The sequence below is a fragment of the Rana temporaria genome, chromosome 3, assembly GCF_905171775.1.
Source record: "Rana temporaria chromosome 3, aRanTem1.1, whole genome shotgun sequence".
Classification (NCBI taxonomy): domain Eukaryota; kingdom Metazoa; phylum Chordata; class Amphibia; order Anura; family Ranidae; genus Rana; species Rana temporaria.
This window is the reverse complement of record NC_053491.1, coordinates 106069636-106096135: the sequence shown is the minus strand read 5'-3', so window position 1 is coordinate 106096135 and position 26500 is coordinate 106069636. Positions and strand designations below refer to the sequence as shown.

At 40.3% G+C, this 26500-nt stretch overlaps 1 protein-coding gene across 4 annotated transcripts in view; it reads left to right on the top strand.

The window, feature by feature from the left end:
- IMPDH1 (inosine monophosphate dehydrogenase 1) overlaps window positions 1-26500 on the top strand; it is a 63135-nt gene that overhangs the window by 24932 nt on the left and 11703 nt on the right. For 3 of the 4 annotated variants that reach the window (XM_040343203.1, XM_040343206.1, XM_040343205.1), the window contains exons 3-14: window positions 3873-3921; window positions 7351-7452; window positions 9890-9964; window positions 11599-11805; window positions 12538-12625; window positions 15809-16008; window positions 16108-16198; window positions 17263-17370; window positions 17737-17880; window positions 18493-18637; window positions 20650-20793; window positions 21960-22043. In XM_040343203.1, coding sequence (XP_040199137.1) covers window positions 3873-3921; window positions 7351-7452; window positions 9890-9964; window positions 11599-11805; window positions 12538-12625; window positions 15809-16008; window positions 16108-16198; window positions 17263-17370; window positions 17737-17880; window positions 18493-18637; window positions 20650-20793; window positions 21960-22043 — 1437 coding nt within the window. The remainder of the gene's footprint in view (window positions 1-3872; window positions 3922-7350; window positions 7453-9889; window positions 9965-11598; window positions 11806-12537; window positions 12626-15808; window positions 16009-16107; window positions 16199-17262; window positions 17371-17736; window positions 17881-18492; window positions 18638-20649; window positions 20794-21959; window positions 22044-26500) is intronic. The other variant, XM_040343204.1, reaches the window with a different exon arrangement.

Sequence of the window (26500 nt, the reverse complement as noted above, 5' to 3'; positions counted from 1 at the left end):
CTTTTTAGTGTGTGTGTGTGTGTGTGTGTGTGTATATCTGTATCTAAAGATTAATCAGCACATACCATTGGCACCCAGCTGAGTAAAGCCCATCTGCTTTTCTTGCAGCTTGGTCCTCATGGCTTGTGTTCCCAGTAATTGCAAACCTGTTTATGTACATTATGTTCTCGGGCAGTTTTTGTTATTTCAAGACTTCACGTATACTTGATGTGCTTCCCACTATTACAATCCACTTATTTTTTTTTTTATTTCTCATTGCTATTATTATTGTTATAACTTTTTGTCAAATATGCAGAAAGAAGACATGAAAATTAAAGAACCTAGAATAATTAAAACATTGTTGGGGGAAATTCATAAAGCGTACAAACAAATAGCCCAACCTATAACTGGCCTTTGCAGCAAGGAGGAATGGTGACGAATGTCAAAAATTCCCAGCTCGCTTACCGGCCAGCCTGCAATAAACTGAATTGTCCTGTCCTGTTCACGTTAAAACCAGGGGGTTAGTTTGCATAAATTAGCAAATACAGTAAAACCTTGGTTTGAGAGCGTTTTGCAAGACAAGCAAAATGTTTTAATACATGTTTGTCTTGCTATACAAGCAATGTCTTGATATAAGAGTAGCGTCATGTCACAACTGAGTATAAAAAAAGGAGCCTCTAAGTGTAGCAATCTGGTTACATTTGATGATGGTACACCATTTAGCAACATATTGCTACACTTAGAGGTGCCTCGCTTCTTTTATACTCTGTAAAAAAAAAAAATACTTTGATATACAAGTAGGGCCAAAACGATTAATCGGCCAGTAACATAATGGTGTTAAAAATGTAATGTAAATATTACTTTCACTGTCCCACAGTAAAAAAATTAACCCCTTACAGTAGCGATTATTTGCTATTTTTGTACTTATTTTTTTTTTTTTTAACCCCATTATGTTACTAAACATCTCAGGCCTGGGTCACACCTCTGTTTTTTGTTGCTCTTTGAAGAAACACACTACAGGTCATTTACATGGTTTCCTATGGGACACATTCACATCCCATGATTTTTCAGCTGCTGCGTATTTGGAAAGGGCGAGGACTTAACGCAAAACGGTGCTATTTTGATTTTTCTGGTTCGATGTACTTCAATGGAGAAGCTGCAGAAAAGCATGTAATGTGTTTTTGCGGCAATTTGTGTTTTGTAATCTGCCCAACAACAAATTGGCCCCAAATTTTTAAAAATGCCAATTTTTTATTTAATGCTATTATCCAATTAATCGAAACAATAATCGGCCAAATCGATTATGAAAATAATCGTTAGTTGCAGCCCTATATACAAGTGCTTTGAATTACAAGCATGTTTCTGGAACGAATTATGCTGGCAAACCAAGGTTTTACTGTATATGTGTAAAGCTGCAGGGCCGCTTCGTGGCACCCTAGTGTACTGCAGTCCTAACTCCTATAAATGTCGAGTTTCCAAAGTTGGAACCCATGTATAATAATTGATGGGTTAAGGGCAATTTTGTCCGGAGGGAGCCCATTCTTATATATGTGCTCCAATTCTGGAAAAAATCATAGTTGGGACTGCAATACACTAAAGTGCAAATGTGTGCAAACTAAACCTCCTGGTTTTAACATGAACTGCTAGGCAGGACAATTCGATTTATTGCAGGCTGGCTGGGAAGTGAGCTGGATATTTTTCTTTGTTTGGATTCAAATGTTGGAAACTGGTACAGGAATTTTAGGGTAAGCAAAGACCTTTCTTGTTTTGGAGGTGCAATGTGGTCAGAGTGTCGATAAGAATGGAGTGTTCAAAGTGCAGTTGAGCTCCTTAGCTGCCGCTGCAACTTTCATGCAGGCAATGTGATTCGTTCAGGAATCGCACCGCATTCTAGTTCAAATGACAAATGCATTCTTTGCAGTGCAATTTAACTAGTTACAGACCACCCGCCGCAGTTTTACTGTGGCAGGTTGGCTCCCCTGCACGATTGGGGGTGTACACAGCGATTTGAGGGTGCTCCTGTTCGTGAGCTGGGGAGACAACCAGCGGGTCTGGCGGACTCTGTCCACCGCCACCCGGCGATCGCTCCAGAAACGGGCAGAACGGGGTCTGTCAGTGTAAACAAACAGATCCCCGTTCTGTCAGGGGAGGAGAAAGATCGTCTGTTCCTAGTGATTAGGAACAGCTCTCTCGTCAGCCCAGCCCCTTACAGTTGGCAACACCTCCCAGGGAACACACTTAACCCCTTGATCGCCCCTAGTGTTAACCCCTTCCCTGCCAGTGACATGTATACAGTAATTAGTGGCTATTTTTTAGCTCTGATCGCAATATAAATATTAGGGCTGCAACTAACTATTTTCATAATCGATTAGCTGGCCGATTATTATTTCGATTAATCAGTTAATAACTTTGCAATTTGCATTTTTACTATTTTTGTATTTATTTTTTTGCCCAATTTGTTGTTGGGTAGATTAAAAAACACAAATTGCTGCAAAATTGCATTATATGCATTTCTGCAGCTTCTCCATTGAAGTATATTGAACCAAAAAAACGAAATGGCACCGTTTTGCCCTTTCCAAATATGCAGCAGCTGAAAAAAGCAGATGTGAACGTGTCCCATAGGAAACCATGTAAAAGAACTGTAGTGTTTCTGCAAAAAGCAACAAAAAAGGGTGTGACCCAGGCCTGAGATGTTTAGTGACCTAATGGGATAAAAAAAAAAAAAAAATGTACAAAAAGATCAAATTGCTACTGTAAGGGGTTAATTTTTTTACTGTGGGACCGTGAAAGTAATATTTACAGTAGCAATTTGCTCTTTTTGTACCATAAAGGGATAATTTTATTTATTTTTTAACCCCATTATGTTACTGTTCGATTATGAAAATGGTAATCGATTTCATAATCGATTAGTTGTTTCGGCCCTAATAAATATCAATGATCCCAAAAAAGTGTCACGTGTCCGATATGCCCGTCGCAGTCCCGCTAAAAATCTCAGATCACCGCCATTACTAGTAAAAAAAAAAAAATTATAATAAAAATACCATAAAATCTATCCCATAGTTTGGTTTGCACAAAAGTTATAGCGTTTACAATCAACAAACGCTTATTGCGATTTAATTAATTTTTTCAAAAATATGTAGAATACATATTTGCCTAAACTGAGGAAGGAATTATTTTTATTTTTTTGGGGGATTTTTTATTTATTTATTTTATTAGTTTTATAGCTCAAAAAATAAAGCGCTGAGGTGATCAGATATTACTAAAATAAGATTATTAATAATATTATTATTTATTTATATATATATATATATATATATATATATATATATATATATATATATATATATATATATATATATATATATTTATATATTTATATATATATATTTTTTTTTTTATTATATGCTGGTTGTCTCTGGTGTCAACATATTTGCACCATTGATCCAGAATAAGCTTGTGAATACCTGACCCTGCATACTTGTCAAACAGGTCATTGGCTGTGGAAGGATTGAAATGGTTAGATCAGTTTGACAGCCAGGGAACCAGCATTTTCTAGTTATACAGCCTACATATTTGTTATAGTGCACAAATTCTTTGAGACCAGGCGCGTATGTGCATTAGAGGTTGTTCTTCAGGGCTAGCATTTTATTATGGAGTAGTGCTCGCATGCCTAAATATGATGCAGTGATAAATGGGGCAAATTGAGAATTCTAGCTAGTGGATGTCGCCACTAAAGCATTAGACTTTCCATATGCATGAAAATTGTATCCATAGTTTTTTTATTTTTCTCCCAAATTTGATGGTGATATTTTCTGCTGTCCTCCCTACACATTCAGTGCTTAATTTCTGCTCTGACATAATATATATAATTTTATTCTTTTTTTTTCTTTTAGTGACTTTTTGATTCTACCTGGATTCATTGACTTTACAGCCGATGAAGTGGTGAGTAGCTTTTTTATTTTTTTATTATTATTATGTACGAGTCATAATGATTTAGCTTATGGTAAAATAATAGACTATATTGGCTTGGCTAAAATGTTACTGTATTTTTAAAAATCATAAAGCACACATTGGATCACTAGTAATCAATCTACGGCAAATTTGCTTGGAATCTAGGAGCCAGCTAAAGTTAGGAGCCAGAAAACTCTCCCCGTCCCGACGAGCTTGCGCGCAGAAGCGAACACATACGTGAGTAGCGCCCGCATATGTAAACGGTGTTCAAACCAAACATGTGAGATATCGCCGCGATCGTTAGAGCGAGAGCAATAATTCTAGACCTCCTCTGTAACTCAAAACTTGCAACCTGTAGATTTTTTTAAACGTCGTCTATGGAGATTTTAAAGGGTAAAAGTTTGTTGGCATTCCACGAGCGGACGCAATTGAAGCGTGACATGTTGGGTATCCATTTACTCGGCGTAACATTATCTTTCACAATATAAAAAAAAAATTGGGATAACTTTACTGCTGTCATATTTTTTAATTAAAAAAAGTGTAATTTTTTTTTCCCCCAAAAAAGTGCGCTTGTAAGACCACTGCGCAAATACGGCGTGACAAAGTATTGCAACGATCGCCATTTTATTCTCTAGGGTGTTAGAACCCCCAAACATTATATATATTTTTTATTCTAATTAGAGGGAAGGAGATTGCAGTGAAAAATGACATTTTAGAATTGCTGTTTAACTTGTAATGCCAACGGCCACCACCAAATTGCGCCAGCTGACAGAAGGAAGATTACCGGCCGTTGCGGGGGCGCACGGAGACACGGGATACTGTGCCTCCGTGCGCAACCACCTCCCCATCGCGGCTGCCGGTAATTGAGGCCGCGGCCTCAATTACCGGCAAGCGCCAGGTCACATTTTCTGGTCGCAATTGCGACCTGGCGCCCGGATATTGTCGACACCTGATCTATGCAACCACTTTAAATATTGTGTGAAAGTGATATTAACCACTTGCTTACTGGGCACATACACCCCCTTCCTGCCCAGGCGAAATTTTAGCTTTCGGCACTACGTCCCTTTAACTGACAATTGCGTGGTCGTGCGACGTGGCTTCCAAACAAAATTGACGTCTTTTTTTCCCACAAATGGAGCTTTCCTTTGGTGGTATTTGATCATCTCTGCCGTTTTTTTATTTTTTATTTTTTGCGCTCTAAACAAAAAAAGACAGACAATTTGGGAAAAAAACACTTTTTTAATTTTTGCTATAATAAATATCCGAATTTTATTTTCAAAAACGATTTTTTTTTTTCTTAGTTTAGGCCAATACGTATTCTTCTACATATTTTTGGTAAAAAAAAATCGCAATAAGCGTATAGTTATTGGTTTGCGCAAAAGTTATAGCGCCTACAAAATAGGGGATAGAATTATGGGAAAAAATAAATAAATAAAATTTGATATATATATATATATATATATATATATATATATATATATATATATATATATATATATATATATATATATATATATATTTATATATATATATATATATTTATATTTATATATATATATATTTATATATATATATATTTATATATATATATTTATATATATATATATATATTTATATTTATTTTCTAATAATGGTGGCAATCTGATTTTTATTGGGACCATTCACACTTGTACAGCGATCAGTGCTATAAATATGCACTGATTACTGTATAAATGTGACTGGCAGGGTAAGGGTTAACACTGGGGGGCGAGGAAGGGGTTAAATGTGTTCCCTAGGAGTGATTCTTACTGTGGGGTGGGGACTGACTGGGGGAGGTGACCGATCTGTGTCCCAATGTACAAGGGACACGGCATCGGTCTCCTCTCCCTGACAGGACGTGGATCTGTTTACACACACAGATCCACATCCTTGGCTGTGTAACGGCCGATCGCGGGTACCTGGCAGACATCGCGGCAGCCAGGCACGCGTATCGGCACCCCAGTGACGCGGCGGGCGCGCCCCACCGGTGGCCGGAGGAGCCGAGGACAACACTAAACCTGGCTGTGAAGTGGCACACCTGTGTGTTGCACTAAAGCACAATTGAGTAAGAGCTTCAGTAGGACAAAGTGAGATTTTTGAGATGCTAAAGCCTAAATTGCTATGTAGAGCTTTGGGGTTGGAGGAGCTGATCCATTGTGTGCCAACCTGAACTGCCCAGGAAAACCGTTGGGTTGTAATGTCCCTAATTTTATCAAGATAGGACATAGTAAGATTTAAAAAAAGTAACCTACTAAAAAAATTTAATATTATTTTTTATTTTTTGTCATGTGCAATCTTAAAGTGTAGGTCCGGTTAAAAAAAAAAGAAATAATTAAAAGTCAGCAGCTACTAACACTGTAGCTGCTGACTTTTAATAGGGACACTTACCTGTCCTTGTCGCCAACGATGTCGGCCCCGCCGAGGCCGATCCCTCGATTCTGGCAGCTCCAGGGGCCACCATCCACAGTAAGGCAAACGGGCAGTGAAGCTGTGTGGCTTCATTGCCCGTTTCCTAATGCGCGAGCAGCGCGGCGCTTTGTGAATCTGTCAGCTGCTCTCTGGGATACACATAGTTCCCAGAAGGCAGCGCGCCCCATTCACAAGAAGAAACCGTGTGTAGGACGAGGAAGAAGATCCACCGCGGAGGATGAAGAGGCAGATTAGGGACTTCCGCATAGCAACCGCCATTTCGGGTAAGTAAAAATATTTTTTTTATTTATTTATTTTAGATTTTTGGTGTAAAAAAAAAAATCTTTCAGGGTGGAACTCCACTTTAACTGAAGTGGAAACTATGATGTACTTGACATACTCTTTGGTGTTTTGCTACCACCTTGTGGTGGATTTCAAAACTGCGTATGTTTTTGGCCTAATGGATGTTGGTCTGCAGAGACATTCCAAATGTTAGCTGGAGTAACACAGACTGGTGCCAAAAGGGGTCATCTAGAACGCATGCCCCACTGTAACCAATCACTCTCTGAAGACCAGGTCAGATTGTTGCATTTAACAGAATGGCTCAATATACACTATTCAGTTTCATTTATTTGTTTTCACTCTAAACCATTTTTTGTCAGGATTGTTTGCACATCTTTATGTCCTGTCACTTTGCCGCTTGTGCGTTGCTCTGTCTGCCCTGAGCAAGGCCGGAAAAGGAACCTAAATATGATAGAATATCAGTCATGTAAACCCTGCAAGATATCCCCAGGAGAACAGTTATTGCAATAATCGCATGTAAAATCCTCCAGGCTGGGTGTACCCAAGCTCATTAAGCCTACCCATACATGGATTGAATCTTGTCCGGTCCCTGCTGCACTGGCCAAGATTTTAATGCCCGATACACTGTGTGTGTGTGTCGATTTTCTGAATTATGTATTTTTTTTTTTTTGTTTTTTTTTTGCGTTCTAGGATCTGACTTCTGCCTTGACTCGTAAAATAACCTTGAAGACACCGTTAATCTCCTCCCCTATGGACACTGTGACCGAATCGGATATGGCCATTGCAATGGCGGTAAATATAAAACTCTGTTTTGCACTATGGAAATCTGAATATGCAGGAGTTTTTAACACTATATGTATAGTTTGGGGGGGGGGGGGACTGAAGCAGATTTAAGACTCTTCATGCTTAGTTGTGGCTGGAGCGATGTCTTTTTTAAGTGTAAATGTAACCTGTCCTTTGCCATGAGAACGTAAATTAACCACGCAGCAGAGAACTTGGCATGCACTGCAGGGGAGATTTACTAAAACTGGTGCGCAGAGAATCTGTTGCAGCCATGCATGGTAACCAATGGCTTTAAAACTTAAGCTTGTTCAATCAAGTTTTGACACTAAAACCTAGAAGCTGCACCAGGTTCTGTTTGATGTAAATGGTTGAAATGGAAGAGCCACACCACTGCCAAGAGGTTCAGCTACAACTTCCATTAAAGGTCAGGGGTACATGTCAAAAAGTATCCAACACATTTTGGGGTCTAAGTGCCCCCTTCATCGGGGCTTGACTGGAAACAAAGTGAACAAACCAGAAGTGAACTGGACCTACAATGGTATTTTTTTCCAATGTGAATTCAAAGCACAGGCCTAGTCAGCAGCTTGTTTGGCAGATTCTGTGTGTGCCAGTTTTAGTGCCCCCCTCTGTGTACTAATTCTCAGACCCACCTGTCTAACACACTGTTCGAGTGTTACTAAACCCAGGACCTCTGGTCTACCACAGAACATGGAAATTCAATTACCGTACTTATCGGGCTATAACGCGCCCCGGCGTATAGCGCGCACCCCTGAACTTGAAGGAAGATTCCTGCAAAAAAAAAAAAAAAACTTAGTTTGGATGCCCCTCGTCGGTATCTTGTCCAGCGCGTCCCATCGGCGGCCTCGTCCGGTTCGGAGTACACTCGGGTATAGTCGGGCGGGCTCGGCTCCTCTCGCATAAACAACGTACAGGACGCACACGACGTGACCGCGAGAGGAGCCGAGCCTGCCCGACTATACCCGAGTGTACTGCGCTCGGTATATGTCGGCGCAGTGGTTCGAACAAAGCGCGGGTATCCGTATATCGCGCACCCACGATTTTTCCCTGTTTTTCAGGGCAAAAAAAGTGCGTGGTATACGCCGTTAAATACGGTATTTTAGTAAATGTAAACTGCTAAATAACTTTACTCATCAGCAGTATATAGCAGTCTTGTGACTTTTATCAGTGTCTGACCAAACACTGGTTAAAGCTTATAGGAGTTTTAATGAGGCTGCAGGACTCCTGACAGTACTGATCGCATGCTCCCTGCCAAGAATAAAAATAAACTCTCTAGCGATGCACACCAAACTGAGCATATGCAGAGTGCCCCCCAAAGCTCTGTACTGTTAGGAGATGTATTGGGGACTGTGGAGGATCAGAGAAGACTGGATCAAACTGCCTTTTTCCACGGGGAGTATAACAAGCATGCTTTACTGCATGTACAGACTGATTTTACTGTTGTGGGTTTAGTAACACTATTAAGTCATAGGAGTGTTAAAGCAGCTTTTGGGAGCTTTATGCCATAATTTTACTAGTACAGTGGAACCTCAGATTGCGAGTAACGCTGTTAACGAGGGTTTCTTAATACAAGCAATATTTTTTTTAAATCGTGACTCGGTTTTTGAGTGTTGTCTTGCAAGATTCAAGCCTCTGCGGTGTGCAGTACCACATTTGGCCAGAGGTGCGGGGGAGCTGATCAGAGCCGTTCAGGGAAAAACGCAGTTTCCAAAGGCAGCTGAATGATTTCCGAGTCTCTCCATCGCGCTCCCCCCCACCTCTGGCCGCATGCGGTATTTCATGCCATAGAAGCCAATGTGGAACTAATAATTCTCTTTTTCCATTGACTTCTATGGGGAAACTCACTTTGCTATGCGAGTTCTTTGGATTACAAGCTTTCTCCTGGAACAGATTATGCTCCTAATCCAAGGTTCCACTGTATACACAACATTTTAGTACATTATGGCAGACTTGGCATCTCAAGTGGTCCCCTCCAGCACTGCAGCTTTAGCGCTCATGACTGTCATGGACACTTCTATCTTCTCCTGGTCTTCCAGGTTCGGACTGCTTGATTGACAGAAAATGACGATCACTTCCATATAGGTGCATGAGAGTGGCTTCATGGCACAGAGCAGTGCTGTACAAGTATGCTGAGCTCCTTAAGTGTGTCTCGGTGTACATTACCGCTGACAGACGGTGAGTTGTAGTTATGACAGAAGAGACCAATTGGGGTCTTTATGCCTTTGTTGGCAGAGTTCATGTACATGGCACCCGAGTTGCCCTTAGCGGACACATTAAACAGTTTCGGAGAAGTTGTCCTCCACTTTAGGAGATCTTGGAGGAGGTAAAAGCTTCTTAATTTTAAATCTGTATGTGAAACTTGTTACACAATGTGTGGTTTATTTTTATTTTTTTGCTCTCACAATAATTTTTTTTTCTTGTATTGCAGTTAATGGGAGGTATAGGTATTATTCATCACAATTGTACTCCAGAGTTCCAAGCCAATGAAGTTCGCAAAGTGAAGGTAAGACTTCCTTAAATAGGTCTTTGTCTCAGGCTGGGTTCACACTACTGTGGCTGCATGTTCCTGTACACCAATTCAATTACACACTGTGAGAGGAGTTTATCAAGACTTAAGTAGCTGTGCATGGCAGCCAGTCAGATTCTAGTTTTCATTTTCAAAGCTTAACTGAATAAACTGGTTGCCATGCACAGCTTCTCAGTTTTTATAAATTTTCTCCCCTTTATGTCTCCACTTGTAAAGGAAAGGTTATGATTTGCTTGTATCATTGAATGGGGTGATTGGTTTTGATGTGGTTTTCAGTAAAGTTACATTTTTTTTTTTAACCACTTAAGACCCAGACCAAAATGCAGGTAAAGGACCTGGGGCAGTTTTTGCGATTCGGCACTGCGTCGCTTTAACTGACAATTGCGCGGTCGTGCGACGTGGCTCCCAAACAGAATTGGCGGCTTTTTTTCCCCCCCCACAAATAGAGCTTTCTTTTGGTGGTATTTGATCACCTCTGTGGTTTTTATTTTTTGCGCTATAAACAAAAGAGCGACAATTTTGAAAAAAAATCACTATTTTTTCCTTTTTGCTATAATAAATATCCCCCAAAAATATATAAAAAAACATTTTTCCCTCAGTTTAGGCCGATACGTATTCTTCTACCTATTTTTGGTAAAAAAAAAATCTCAATAAGCGTTTATCTATTTGGTTTGCGCAAAATTTATAGTGTTTACAAAAAAGGGGATAGTTTTATTGCATTTTTATAAAAAAATAAATTTTTCACTACTAATGGTGGCGATCAGCGTTTTTTTTTTTTAATAGTTATTTAAACAACAATTTTTCATTTTTTAACCTTACCACCAACCCTTCATTTTAAAAGTCGATTGTGTGCTACAATCCTACTGTGTGTGTGTGTGTGTGTGTTGTGTGTGTTTTTTTTATTTTTATATATATATATATATATATATATATATATATATATATATATATATATATATATATATATATATATATATATATATATATATATATATATATATTTTTTTTATTTATTAATTACACATTGTAAAATACAACATACGTTCTAAAACTGTATTTACTTTTTGTGTGTGGTTTCTTTTCTTTGATTTTAAAGATATAAAGGCTGTATAAATCTATATGAGAAAAGTAATTGTATAGGTTTTGTTTTTTTTTCTAAATATATTTTTAGAGTTCTGTTGTTTGAGCTTCTTTGGGCATCTGCTCTGCTTCTTGAGGTCCGTTTTTTATGATTATGGAAATTCAGCGAGAGAATCTATTTTAATACCTCCAACAGGGGTTGTCCTATTCAGTAGAAGAATCTGATGGCTGTAAAGCCCCATTTGCCTTTTTGCAAATTGGGTTTTTGGCGATTTTTGATGAGGGAGACCCAAAAAGGGTTCCCAGCGATTAGCTGTTGGCGTACGCCCCATTGAATGCCATGGGAGGCTGACGGCTCCCACTGCCATTCGTGGCTGCTCGCAGCCCTGGATGAAAGTCTGCGTATAGGGCCTAAATTTAAATGACTCAGTTGCAGGCACAAATGTAATGTACGGGTTCTTTTATCATCCTCTCCACTAACATTCTTGCATGGCTTTCTTGTCTCCTTTTTTTTTTTTTTTCCTCTGCAGAAATTTGAACAAGGTTTTATTACCGATCCAGTCGTAATGAGTCCTTCACATACTGTGGGTGATGTTTTTGAAGCTAAAACCAGACACGGGTTTTCTGGCATGCCAGTGACTGAAACTGGAAAAATGGGAAGCAAGTTGGTGGGCATCGTCACCTCCAGAGATGTTGACTTTTTGACCGAGAAGGACTACACCACTTATCTGAGCGAGGTACTGTATAAAATGCTGGGGTGTCACAGTGGGTCAGGACAGTTCGCTTATTCATGGGTCATTTTATAAAGATGTTTGTACACGATGTCACCAAGAAAGTACCAATGCATTGGCTTTGTTACAAATGTCAATTACTAGAATAGGAAATGCTGCAGTATAGCTGGATTGAACATGGTCTTCCCCCTTCCTTTTTTTTTTTTTTTTTTTCTCCCCAAAACTGGGATTTCATTGATATGCAATTTTATACTATATAAAATCCACTTGAACCCCCACATTTTCCACTTTATTTCAAAATAAAGTAGATTTTTTTTTTTCAGATGATAAAATTGGTTGCCATTGAAAAAAATATTGTATAACTGCATTTTGATAAGTGGTGATGCTTTATGGGACCACATTTTTATTTCTTCAAAAGGGGAGAAAGTAAAAATTTCAGTTTTTTAATTTATTTATATATATTTTGTTGACATATGGTACAGTACGTGTTTTTGTAAGCTGTCACCAAAGTAATTTTTCTGAATGTGTTCCCTAGTGGTTTCCCTGACCCTTTTGTTCAGAGCATGAATTGATGTCCCATAATAAGGTTGTGGATGAGGAATTCTGACTTTTTCTGCTCTCCTGATCTGAATGCCTATGTGTCTGTAGTTCAAAGGACGAAAATTAGAAATGGCCAGACTATTGGTGTTCAGTGTAATGTAGCGCAAACCTTAAAATGAAATGTGCTCTATATTGCAGGTAATGACCAAGCGAGATGAACTGGTTGTTGCCCCCTCCGGAGTCACTCTTAAAGAAGCTAATGAAATCCTGCAGCGTAGTAAGAAAGGTAAGGAATTATTTTTGGCTCTGTATGCCATTTCCAGAAAAGAGTTCTTCTCACTTGCTGAAACATTCTGTTAGGCTGCATTCACACTTGGGTGTTTTGAATCGCAGCGATTTTTAAAACTCTCTGCTAAAATTACAAATCGAACCACACGCATTTCAGATGCCATTCATTTTTAATGTTGCTTTAAAACGTGGTTCTGCCACGATTGTTGTGAGATAAATCGTGCTGCAATCTGTATTGCGTGAAGCTTGTTGCCTAAAAAAAAGCATGCAGAGCTTCTTTCAGGCGACAGGCATCAGCGCGATTTTTATAGTGCCAGAACTGGACTGCATTTTTTTTTTTAGGTGCCATTTAAAATGAATGGCATCTGAAATGTGTGATTTCTCATTTAAAGAGTGTTTTGAAATCGCAGGAAGAATCATGGCGATTCAAAACGCTCAGGTGTGAATGCAGCCTAAGGCTCCTTTCATACTTGTGCAACTTGGGATCCCATTTGTGAGACACCAAGTTTCAGGACATGTAGAATTCAATCTATTTATATTAGAGGCTTTCCTACTGACACTACAGAAGTCAGTGCGACATCAGAAAAGCTTCTTGCACTACCTTAGTCCAACTTTTGGTGCGACTGTGATCCCAGAGAATGTAAATGCAGATCAAAGTGGTACAGGAAATCGTGCGACTTTGGAAACAACACACTAATTTGAAAGGAGCCTTAGGGGTTTATTTACGAAAGGCAAATCCACTTTGCACTACAAGCTCTGAAAGTGCAGTCGCTGTAAATCTGAGGGGTGGCTCTGAAATGAGGGGAAGAAGCTCTGCTGATTTTTATCATCCAATCATGTGCAAGGTAAAATGCTGGTTTTTATTTCCCTTGCATGTCCTCGTCGGATCTACAGCGACTGCACTTTCAAGTGCACTTGTAGTGCAAAATGGATTTGCCTTTCATAAATAACCCCCACAGTGTTACACGAGTTTGTTATTTATGGAATAAGCTATATTAGTAGTTATATTATAACCAATCGACAAGAATAACTGCAATGCAAGAGGCACAGTTTAACTACTTGGCACAATAAATCTAGCTTCTTAACCCCCTCGGAGCTGGCGGGCGCCAGCCCCTTAAAGGGGTTTTACATACCAGGGGCGGGGTTTAAGGTAGTGACCACCGTGATTGGATGAGCAGAAATATCCGGATCGCAAGCAGCGACTGGGAGTTTTTTTTTCGTCAAGTGACGGGAGGGAGCAGGGCGCGTGCTCTCGGCACAGCGAGGTTTTCCCTAATGCACACAAATATGCAGCTGCTCAGTGCCAAGGCCCAGCTGCTGACGGGCTGCATATTTGCATGCGGCCAGCACCTGCATCTTTTAATGACTTTAAATGACCAAATGGCTTGTGGAAATATTTTTGGCGGAGAAGCATTCAGCACGATGGGAAGTGACTTGTACTGCTTTGAGAAATGCAACACTGTATATGCCTAATGGTACTACAGTATCTTTATAGCTCACATTGTAGTCCTAGTTCTAGTAAAATATTGTTTCGCACATAAACCTACTGGAACGCACCACAAATGTATCTAAATGCAAAAAACGCACTACAAATGCATGCAAATGTGGAACTGCACACTGCATGTGTGGGGATTGTGGTGTAAACCAGCCCTTAAAGATAAACCTATAGGGGAAAAAATAAATAAAAAATATTCAAACAGATCCCTGCCCACTTATGGCACCATGACCTCACTTCTTGTCTTTCTGCCTAAAGGCAAAATCCTAATTTTATGTGGAACAAAGGTATAGTGTCTATAATGCTGGTTTAAGAATTTTTTTTTTTTGGGGGGGTCATCTTTCAGTAATAAGTTAAAGGTGCAGTTGTCCTTTTAGTCATAAGGGACTAGGGTGGATTTGATTTAAATTAAGTTGATTAAAATCATAACTTTTAAAGTCATGACATAAAATCAAGTCTTTTTAAAGAGCAACTGTCATCTCTGTCTCACAGCGGCTCCTCCTCTGACCCGCTGCTGACTCGCCGACAGTCACATTCACTTTAATGGGATGGCTGGTGATCCAGCAGTGACACAACAAGGTGAGAGACGTGGCGGCAGCAGGTGGGTGGATGCCCGCTAACGGGGGCTGCCGTGATGGGTCTGAAATGACAGGTGCTCTTTAAATGTAAGGACTTATTCTTGCTGGTAGTTAGAATCATTTAATATTTGCAAACAAAATGTAAGGTTTCCTATTCAAAATTAGCTGTCAGGTTAGTAAAACAGCAATTTTATCAGAGCCGATTTTAGGTTAATAACACATAGTTGAACTAATCAAGTTATTTTATTACATTAAAACGATAACCTTGCTATCAGGAGCCCATCCTACTGAGTTCTGATCAGAACTAAAAGACCAGTCGCTGTGCTAGGAGTGCTCTTTTAGCACTGAAACCCTTGCCGCTAAGGACACACGTGTGGAACTCTTTGCCACTACCCATGTGCGTTTCTTGGTCGGCAAGAGGTTGGGAACTTTTTTTTTTACCAGGGCAATGGATAAGGTGATGTTCTTGGTTAGGAAAATTAGACCCTTTTTAGTGCCATGATTTTGTTTGTCTTATGTGCACATTTTAAATTACTCATTGATAAAAGGTGAGCACGAGCCTGGACCAGATACCATTTTACTTTCCATCACTACCCCATGGCTTTTCCCTGTGATTAAGGGAGAGGAGCAAATTCCATCAAACGCAACCAAAATGGATCATGGTGGTAAGACCTTGCTTAGCCAACTCGGAGAAGATAATGTTAAAAGGCTGCTTACAGTCCTTTGCTTGAGTTCACAGTTGGAGCAAATGTCTGTATTTTCCATGTATTATATTTGTAGAATTGTTACATTACATGGTTTTGTAAAGGTAAGTGGTGTGTGAGTTTTTTTTTTAATTGATTTTTTTACCCACCGCATTGTAAAAAAAAAAAAAACGTTAAAAACAAATGAGTGAGGAAGGTATTTGCAAGCAAGTTTTGGCAGCTAGTTAGAATACATGTGTTCTCTACATCTTTCAGCTTCTGATCTAAGTAACATTACATTCATGCCTTACTTTTCTGGCTCTACTAAATCGCTACTAAGTGACTACACGTGTGAGGCTTGTTTGCTGTGTGTTAGTGGAGCAACAAAATGCACACTTTAACTATTTCCACCTTTTTAACCTTAGGAAAACTGCCCATAGTAAATGACAGTGATGAATTGGTGGCCATCATTGCAAGGACAGATTTGAAGAAGAACCGTGACTACCCACTTGCCTCCAAGGACTGCCGTAAACAGCTGCTGTGTGGTGCAGCTATTGGGACCAGAGAAGATGACAAGTATCGGCTCGATCTTCTCTCACAAGCTGGTGTCGATGTTGTAGTACTGGTATACATCACTAATCTTCTCGTGATTTCTATAGAATTAGCCAGTGGGCTCTATTGGGTAGATAATTTGTTTTTGTTTTTTGTTTTTGTTTTCTGATAGGACTCTTCTCAGGGCAATTCTGTTTATCAGATAAACATGATCCACTACATCAAACAGAAGTATCCTGATCTGCAAGTTGTAGGAGGAAATGGTGAGTTTGTTTATCTTGGATTATGCTTTATTCTAAAGCTGCTTGGCCGATTGTGATAAATGTATGTTTGCCAGATTTCACAATTTGTTGCTTATACTGTTGTGTTACGTCGTCGCTAGTCGGCTTTTTCCGTCGTAAAGTTACGAGTGCTATTTAGGTGGTGTAAAATTAGACCATCCATCTTAAAGTATGGCCGTCGTTCCCGCGTCAAATTTTAAATTTTTTTTTTTTTTTTTTGCGTAAGACGTCCGGGAATACGAAAGGATGTAACGCATGTCGCCGTTCAAAAAACACGTCGGGGCGCCGTAATTTTGCGCAAAGCATGGCGGTAAATTTCCAAACGGAGCATGCGCAGAACGTTCGGCGCGGGAACGCGCCTAATTTAAATGATAAACTCCCCATTTGAATTAGGCGGGCTTGCGCCGGACGGATTTACGCGACGCCGCCGCAAGTTTACAGGCAAGTGCTTTGTGAATCAAGCACTTGCGCTGAAAAGTTGCGGCGGTGTAACGTAAATCACATACGTTACGCCGCCAGAATTCTATGTGAATCTGGCCCTTAATGCCTTGTGCACATGGACAGGTTAAAGCTAACAAAATGCAAACAATTCTGGGAGTTTTCTGATGCCCAGGGATCCAGAAGTGGCACACACTGCCTACCATAGAATTGACCGGACAGGCTTCTACGTGGATATACACCAATGCTTTTGTGCATTGCTGTAAAATGCACATGTGCAAATTTTGTATCCCCCCCCCCCCCCCCCCCCCCCCCCCCCTGAATGCTAGGTTTCTGCATTTGGTGAATGTCATGCACATGTTTACATCAATGCACAAAAGCATTGGCGAAGGTCTGAGTGCAAGCGTGTACAGCTATTATTTACCTCTATGGCTGGCTGTACATGCCATCTGCTGCTTTTATGGGCATGGAAACAAGCTGGGATTTTATGTTGGTGCATTTTTCAGTGTCAAACCATTCATGTTATGTATATGTGGCCTTATTTGTGTGTTTTTGTTTATTTGTTTGTTTTTTTATACTGACTAACTTTTTATATTTGTGTCCATTAGTTGTAACAGCAGCACAAGCCAAGAATCTAATTGATGCTGGTGTGGATGCTCTTCGGGTTGGAATGGGTTGTGGATCTATATGCATCACTCAGGAAGGTGAGGAAAATGGTAAATCACATGTTTACATGGCAGACAATTTGGATTCTGTTTTGCCAGACTTGTGATTAAGGCATCCATCCGACCGAACATTTCGGTTAAGGACACAGCCTGCCAATTTGACAACAAAGGGGCTGCATAGCTCTGCTCTTGTGTCTGAAATTAAACAATGCATTTTTTTTTTTTATTATTATTATTTGTAACTGTTTAGAAATTTTAGATTTACTTTTTTATCTAGTGGTGGGTTTTTTCCCCCAGGAAATTGCTGTTGTCAATAACTTACAATTTCTTTTGTATTTTATATATAATATTATTATTATTTTTTTCTTTAACTTGCATATGCTTAAATCTTCTAAATCTAATGTTGCTTGTTTACAGTAATGGCTTGTGGCAGACCTCAGGGAACTGCAGTATACAAAGTTGCAGAGTATGCGCGCAGGTTTGGTGTCCCTGTTATAGCAGATGGAGGGATTCAAACAGTTGGACACGTGGTGAAAGCTTTGGCTCTAGGGGCCTCTACAGGTACGTTGGAGAGAACCACCAACTTTAGTTGAACAAGTATCTGTCTTCTCCCTAAGGCCTGGTTCGCACTGATGCAAGTTCATACCGAATGTGATGCGTCAAAACCATTTTAAATTTGAATGTCATCCATAAAGTCATTGTTTTCAATGGCGGTCATTCACATACATGCGTTGCGATTCCTCTACGAATGCGATGCAATAAAAAGGGTCTTGTGTGAGTTTACTGCGTTGCTTTTAGTCTCCATAGACATCAATGTAAATCAATCTAGTATCACATTGATGGGTTCACATATGTGCAAATTCCACCACACTATTCTCCCCAAAAAACAGGAAGTTGACCTTCTTGACCTTCTTGACCTTCTTGTTCTTCTTCACAAAAAACTGACCAAATTTACAGCGCAGCAGTGTGAACCGGACCTAACCGTTCATCAGTAAATAAAAAAAGGCATTTTACGATTTAATTGGTTGGGGGGGGCACAGGAAGAAAACCTATCACTTTGAATTTTATGTGACGAAACGTGCGTGTGCGCGCGCACACCCACCCACACTACATTTTTTTCAAACCGTAAATATTTGTTTGTTACTGAGATCTTGTTGTGTTTTTTTTGTTCAGTAATGATGGGTTCCTTGCTGGCTGCTACCACGGAAGCACCTGGTGAATATTTCTTCTCTGATGGTGTGAGGCTAAAGAAATACAGAGGGATGGGCTCGCTCGATGCCATGGAGAAAAATACCAGTAGTCAGAAGAGATATTTCAGGTATTTTCAGTTGCCTAATTTTTCACCTGTTATGTGATTGATTTATTTCAGGAGAAAATAATTTTTTAATTCATCCAATAATGGGTATAAATATATTTTTGATCCTTCTTTTTTTTATTTTTATGAACACGTTTTAGGTATCTGTATAACTTAATGTATTTGTGAACATACAATTTTATAGACCAGTGATGGCGAACCTAGGCACTCCAGATTGTTTTTCAGAACTACATTTTCCATGATGCTCAACTACACTGCAGAGTGCATGAACATCATGGGAAATGTAGTTCTAAAACATCTGGGGTGCCAGGGTTCGCCATCACTGTTGGCCTATCTAATACAGATCTAATGCTGCAGGCACTGCAAGTTTTTTGCTTACCTACAAAGTTAAAAAGCCCTGTTTTTTGTGGCCATGCATCTCTTCTTCCTTGTAGTGGGAGTGGGGGTTACAGGACACTGTGCAGATTTTATAGCCTAAGGCTAGATGCAGGATATTCTAGAGGCGGGCTGTGATTGGGAGAGGGGTGTGGTAGAGGTGCGCGTTTGATTGCATGGTGGGGTGGCTGAACAAAATACCTAATACAGGCATGCTGTCTTCAGTTTCCTGTACCTCCTGGATGGCCAGCAAAAGCGTCTTTAATCTGGCTTTCCTGTGAATTTTGTTACTTCAAAAAACAATCTGAAACCTGTCAGTGTCATTCCCTTTCTCCACTCTCACAAGGTTGTGTTCCTTGTTCTCACCACCTGTGTGAGACGAGTATCTTGGCTGGAAGCTTTATCCTGTAAAACCTTTATAGTCTTCTACACTGACAAGGTGGTGTTGAAGCCTAGATCTTTCTTTCTGAAGTGGTTTCAACCTTGCACCTCAAGCAGGGCATTGTTTTTTCATCCTCTCTCCAAGCACCAGTTCATCAGACAGGGTTCTCTCACAATTGCCTGAATGTAGTTTGTGTTGTATGCATCCCTCGGCTCTCGGTTGCTGCCATCTTCGGTAAGGGAATCAGGAAGTGAAGCCTGCGTGTTCTCACTGGTCCCTGCTGTCTTCTGGGACCTGTGTGTCTCCCAGAAGACAGGCGGGGGGAGAAGGGGCGTAGATACCCAAGGGTGGCTCGGGTATCTGAGCCCGGAAGTGGGAGCAGACTACCTGTATTAGACAGGTATCTGCTGCCCGCTGAAACGTTACAAATGTGACACCGGAGGGGGGAGGAACCGGAAAAGCGGTGGAAGCTTTGAGGATCAAGCTTTCCTGCCGAGGCATACTCTACTAGGTCTGAGAACTTCTTGGACCTTTTGGTTTCAGGCAGCGTTTTTTCCAGCATTGCAAGGCTGTCGCCTGGTGTTCTATTCACAAGTTCTCAAAGTTTTACCTGGCGGATGTTCAGCCCTCATCTGAGGCCAACTTCAGTTATAAGGTTCTTTTGGCATCTGTTTTGAGCTGCAGGCGGTCCCCAGTTCTCTAGCGTTTTTTTTTTTTTTTTTAATGGGTCTTTTAGTGTTTTTTGTTGCGATTTTGCCCTCCCCTCAGTTGGACTGCTTAGACATTCCAACAGCCTCTGAATTCCTGTGTCCCTCACTAAATGAGATGAGGTGGAAAATGGGACTTTTGTACTTAAAGCAAATCTCCGCCCAAAAGGGGAAGCTGCACTTGTAACACAACATACAAAGAAATGTGGCTTAATGGCGGGGGGTGTTATGTGTGTGTGTGTGTGTGTGTGTGTGTAGAGATATATATATATATATATATATATATATATATATATATATATATATATATATATATATATATATATATATATATATATATATATATATACATACATACATACATACATACATACATACATACATACATACATACATACATACATACATACATACATACATACATATTATAATGTGTGTGTGTGTGTGTGTATATATATATATATATATATATATATATATATATATATATATATATATATATATAAATTTTCATATGTATAATCTTGATTTATTTTATTTTTAAACTCTAGTGAAGGGGATAAAGTAAAAGTGGCCCAAGGAGTTTCTGGTTCCATTCAAGACAAAGGGTCCATCCACAAATTTGCACCATACCTAATTGCAGGCATTCAGCATGGCTGTCAAGACATAGGGGCCAAAAGTCTCTCCGTACTACGGTAAGTTTCGCTGTTTTAATACATGTGCTGTTTATTTTATGTGTACCCAGCTCTTTACTTTCGCGTAATATTGGATATGTTCCTTGTATACCTATTTGTACAAACTGACCTTGTTTGGCAAATCCCTAATCAAGTTTGTTTTTTTGCTTTTGATAATAAGCATTTGAAAATTTTCATTTAAGACACTGTACGTTTTTTTTTTTTTATATTGTTCTATTGGTGCCCATTGGACCTGTGTGTGTGTGTGTGTGTGTGTGTGTGTGTGTTTTTTTTGTATATATATATATATATATATATATATATATATATATATATATATATATATATATATATACCATACCATACCTGGACGATGTCCCTGGAAGCTGGAAATCACTATAGTAGACACCGCTACTTCAGTGAATTTTTTTTTTTTTTTTTTTAGTATTCTGGTTTTGAGAATTTGCCCACTTGTGTAATCTTCAGAATTTTCCAGGGGCAATTGCCATTACTGAAGGGAAGATGAGCAGCAGTTGGGATTGCCACAGGCACCTTCTTGGCCCTGTTTTTTTTTTCTTTTCTGTACTCCTATTTAAAGCGGAGTTCCGGCCACAATTTCACTTTTTAAATATAAATACCCCTGTAATACACAAGCTTAATGTATTCTAGTAAAGTTAGTCTGTAAACTAAGGTCCGTTTTGTTAGGTTGTTACAGCATTTAGACACTTTATAAAATAGAAATTGACTGGGGCCATCTTAAGTGTGGGCATCATGAAGCCAGACTGTATGGCTTCCTGGATTTCAGCCTTTCAGGTCTCGCACATGCTCAGTGCTGCACAAGCAGTGTCAGATCAGGTTTCAGCACCTGTGCTGTCCAAGTCACATGATTCTTTGAGACTGGGGAGTGCACAGACTCCTGGAAAGTTACACCCACTACATTCCCAGGAGTCTGTGCGGTGTAGGTTAGGAAGCATTAAGCACCTAGGTGCAGGAAGTGGGAAGATTAACTATTCTGCCTAGCAACAACACTTTGAAGACATCTAAAAAAAAAAAGACTAATGACATTTTTTTAAAACTACTGATGTAATGTTATATTTATTGGTGGAACTCCACTTTAAGTGCTATTGGCTCTTGATATTTGTTTGCAGCTAACACAGCTTGATTGTAGCCATTTGCTCTATTTGCAGTTCTATGATGTATTCTGGAGAACTCAAACTGGAAAAGAGAACCATGTCTGCCCAAGTAGAAGGTGGAGTCCATGGTCTCCATTCGTAAGTCCATATCTCCTGTTATTGTTTAGTGCCTCAGTGTTTCCATAGCCTTCTATATGTAATTTGGTGAATGTTAGCTAGTAGTATTTGTGATTGGGTATACAATTTCGTGTGTGTTTTTGTTTTTTGTTTTCTTCCTACGTTAAGCGTTGCATCACTAAAACATTTGCATAAGGTTCCTCGTAGTGTACTGTGCTGAAATTATGAACCAATTTCTGCACCATTAATTGCTTTGCCTGTTTTGTAATCTACTACAGCAGTATGGAATCTCTGATGCTTTGAATTTACTTGTAATTTTTTTTACCATTTCCGGTTTCAAACTTCATTAAAGGTGATTGGTTACTATACACATCTGCACCAGATTCTGAGTGCTCCAGTTTTAGTAAATCTCCCCCCTTTGTTTCCCTTTCCTTTTTTTATCTGTGTTTCTGTCATGACGATTTCTATCAATCTCCTTTTTGTAACACTTCTTCTATTCAGATGGTTGCTTGGGCAGAGTGTAGTGGACCATCTGGAGGAGACATATATTTTTATTTTATTTTTGATGTATTGATTTGTCGTGATATAATGGCTGTGGTCACAGCACATATATAATGCACACTTCAGTATGGGGTCCTACGGGTGTGCCCATGTGCTTCCACACCTGGACATATAATTACATGAGCGTGCATGTGTACGACACATACAGGCTAGTGTAGGGGGGCTGGAGCAGAGGGAGACATGGTGCACATTTCTAAACCATGCCATTTAAGTGAGGCTGCTTTCATTTACGACTTTGATCTTGTAGACCGAATAGGATGTTGCATGTTCAAATTCAACATGGTAGAATTTAAAGCTGCCAACATACTTGCTCACGCAGTTGCCTTTACTTGGCTAATTGCTTATAGATTACAAAGGAAACTTAATTTTCTCATGTGCAATTGTTTCCTTCCTGTGCCTCACTTTTTTCATCGTAGTTGGAGACCAGTAGTGATGCACATGAAGGGGGTGTGGCCAAGTGGCACTTTTTGTTCCTAAATTCGCTATTTTCATACTAAGGCACCCCATGATTGAATGAATGAAAACTTATATAGCGTGGCACATGCAAACTAAATCGCCTCTGGGCACTTGTTGTTCCTGTCTCCTCCCTCTCTGGAAACAAATTGGGTGCTTGGGTGGAAAAAATAGAAAATTAAATGTTGCCAATTCTCCCCAATGCAACTTTTAGTTTGTGTATATGTCTAGCTTCCCCCCCCCCCCCCCCCCCCAAAATATAGACAAAGTTGATTTGAAAGGATATCCCATAGTTTTCCCTGGTGTGTGTGATCACGAAGGTTCAGCAAGGACTGGCTAAATTGCGATCCGTGTATGGCCACTGTGGTTGAATTGACTTCTGTTCAACTGCCCTGTTGGAAAATTGCTCCTTGATCAGCGCTGCAGGCTACAGACTGTGTAGCTATGATCTGTACATTTGAACGGGGGAAGTCTCCTCGCCGTTGGAATACAATGACCGAGCGGGAAGAATTCGCAATGGGGTACATTTTTGAGTTAAATGGCAGAAACGGACTCCTCTGGCCAGCCTAAGCTCCTTAAAGGCATTACACTTGTTTATATGAGCATTTGCTGTTTGTATAGTAAGTGCAGATGTAATCATGGTAAATGCAAGATGTCAGTTACCAGCATCTGACGTAATTGTTTTGATCTCAAGTTTAATGTTGAGAGGTAATTGATTATAGTAAATATACTAAATATATAAATATACACAACCCATTTCTGTACATGGCAAGCAATAGATTCCTATAGTGATGATCTGACCAAGTTTTTAACCTCTTCCATACAGGGCAGTTATACACACTTCCATACCAGGCCTATTCTGGCACTTCTCTCCTACATGTACAAATCATAATTTTTTTGCTAGAAAATTACGCAGAACCCCCAAACATTATATATTTTTTTTTAGCAGACACCCTAGGGAATAAAACGACGGTCATTGAAACCTTTTATCTTGCACGGTATTTGCGCAATAATTTTTCAAACGCCTTTTTTTTGGAAAAAAATTGTTTCATGAATTAAAAAAAATAAAAAACAGTAAAGTTAGCCCAATTTTTTTGTAAAATATGAAAGATGATGTTACACCGAGTAAATAGATACCTAACATGTCACGCTTTAAAATTGCGCACACTCATGGAATGGCGCCAAACTTCGGTACTTAAAAATCTCCATAGGCAACGATTTGAAATTTTTTACAGGTTACCAGTTTAGATTTACAGAGGAGATCCAGTGCTAGAATTGTTGCTGGCACTCTAACGCACGCGGCGACACCTCACATATGTGGTTTAAACGGCGTTTACATATGCCGGCGGGACTTGCGTGTGCGTTCGCTTCTGCGCGCAAGCTACCGGGGACATGGGCGTTAAAAAAAGAAATTTTTATTTCTTTTTTTATTTTTATATATTTATTTCTTTTTTTTTACACTTTTTTTTTTTTTTTTTTTTTTTTTATCACTTTTATTCCTATTACAAGGAATGTAAACATCCCTTGTAATAGGAATGTGTGTGACAGGTACTCTTTATGGAGAGATGCGGGGTCAATAAGACCCCACATCTCTCCTCCAGGCTGGAAAGCATGAAATCAGTGAAAAAAAATTCACCGATCTCATGCTTGCTGTTGCTTAGCAGCCGCAATCGCGGCTTTGTTTACTTACGGGACCCGGGCGTGACGTCATCACATCGCGCCCGGGTCCTCCGACGGTCATAGAGATGACTGGTGACCATCTGGTCACCAGTCATCTCTATGCTTCCTGCGAGCGCCGGACGATTCGTTCTCCGGGCCCCCGATGGCACGGGAGAGCCCGGAGAAGCACCGGATGGCGGCGGGAGGGGGGGGGATGTCCCCTCCCGCCGCCTGTAAGAACGATCTAGCGGCGGAACCGCCGCTATGATCGTTCTTACGTTGTGCAGAATCGCCGGCAGTTTAGAAGGATATCTGAATGATGCCTCTAGCTGCAGGCATCATTCAGATATCCCCCCCACAAAGCCTAGGACGTCATATGACGTCCACTCTGAACGGCAGAGGTTCTTTGTGGACGTCATTTCACTATGGGCCGGTAAGGAAGTGGTTAACAGGAAACATTGTAACTAATGCTTTCTTCTTGGATCAAAGGTATAAACGTGTGTGTAAAGAAAAACATCTGGGAAGTTTTAAACAACATGAAACATTGTAACTAACTTCCTTCTTGGATCAAACTTCTGTGTGTAAATGCAGGAAGTTTAACTACTTAAGTCCTAAATGTTTTTCTGACACGTGTTTCTTAAAGTGGAGGTTCACCCTAAAACAATTATCTAACATTACATCCAGCATACTAACGACATGTACAGTATGCAGGTTTTTTTTTTTTTTCGCTGTACATACCGTTATATTGTTTTCCCCCCGACTTCCGGGTTCTGATTCCCGCGGGACTGGGCGTTCCTATCCCTGGGTTAGATTGACGTCTGGTGAAAAACTTTCCAAGGCGCATCACCAGTTTTCCGTAAATAGCCGACCTGCGAGTCGGCTCTACATGGCGCCTGTGCAGTCAGCTCTACACTGCGGGCGCAGGTGCCGTATAGCGCCGACTCGCAGGTCGGCTATTTACGGAAAGCTGGTAACGCGCCGTATGCACCATGGGAAGTTTTTCACCAGACGTCAATCATCCAACCCAGGGATAGGAACGCCCAGTCCCGCGTGAATCAGAACCCGGAAGCCGGGGGGGGGGGGGGGGAATAACAATATAACGGTATGTACGGCGGAAAAATAAAATAAAATACCTGCATACTGTACATGTCGTTAGTATGCTGGATGTAATGTTGGATAATTGTTTTAGGGTGAACCTCCACTTTAAGTTAAAATCCAATATTTTTTTGCTAGAAAATTACTTGGAACCCTAAACAACAAAGTGTGTGTGTGTGTGTGTGTGTGTGTGTGTGTGTGTGTGTGTGTGTGTATGTATGTATGTATATGTGTGTGCAGGGCCGCTGATAGGGCAGTACAGCCAGCCCTGATGTACCGGGCCCGGCTCAGCTAGGGGGCCCGGGAAGCTTTATAGTTAAATTCTGACAGAATATATTAAAATGTTTTTCTAAACCACCCATGTTCCTGCTTGCTTTTTAGGGTGTACTTACATAATCCTGGGCCCCATTAGGGCAATAGAGGGGCCCAGGAAGTGAAATAACTGAAGGGACTTTATTTCCATTTTCGGGGGGCGCAGGTAGATAAAGCCTGCCGCATAATGCGCTGCACATGTTCTAGTTCCGGCTGCCCTCTGCTTGTACCATCCCTGGCGGAGTGATTTATGTGTACAGGGCTCCCTCAGTAAGTGCTGTCTGTGGGTGGGAGTTAGAGAGGCATGTGACTGTCTGGCTGAGAGGATGCAGGAAACTTAATCGAGCAGCGGTGCACAGCTACAGGCAAGGAAGGGCACACAGTCACACCATGGAAAG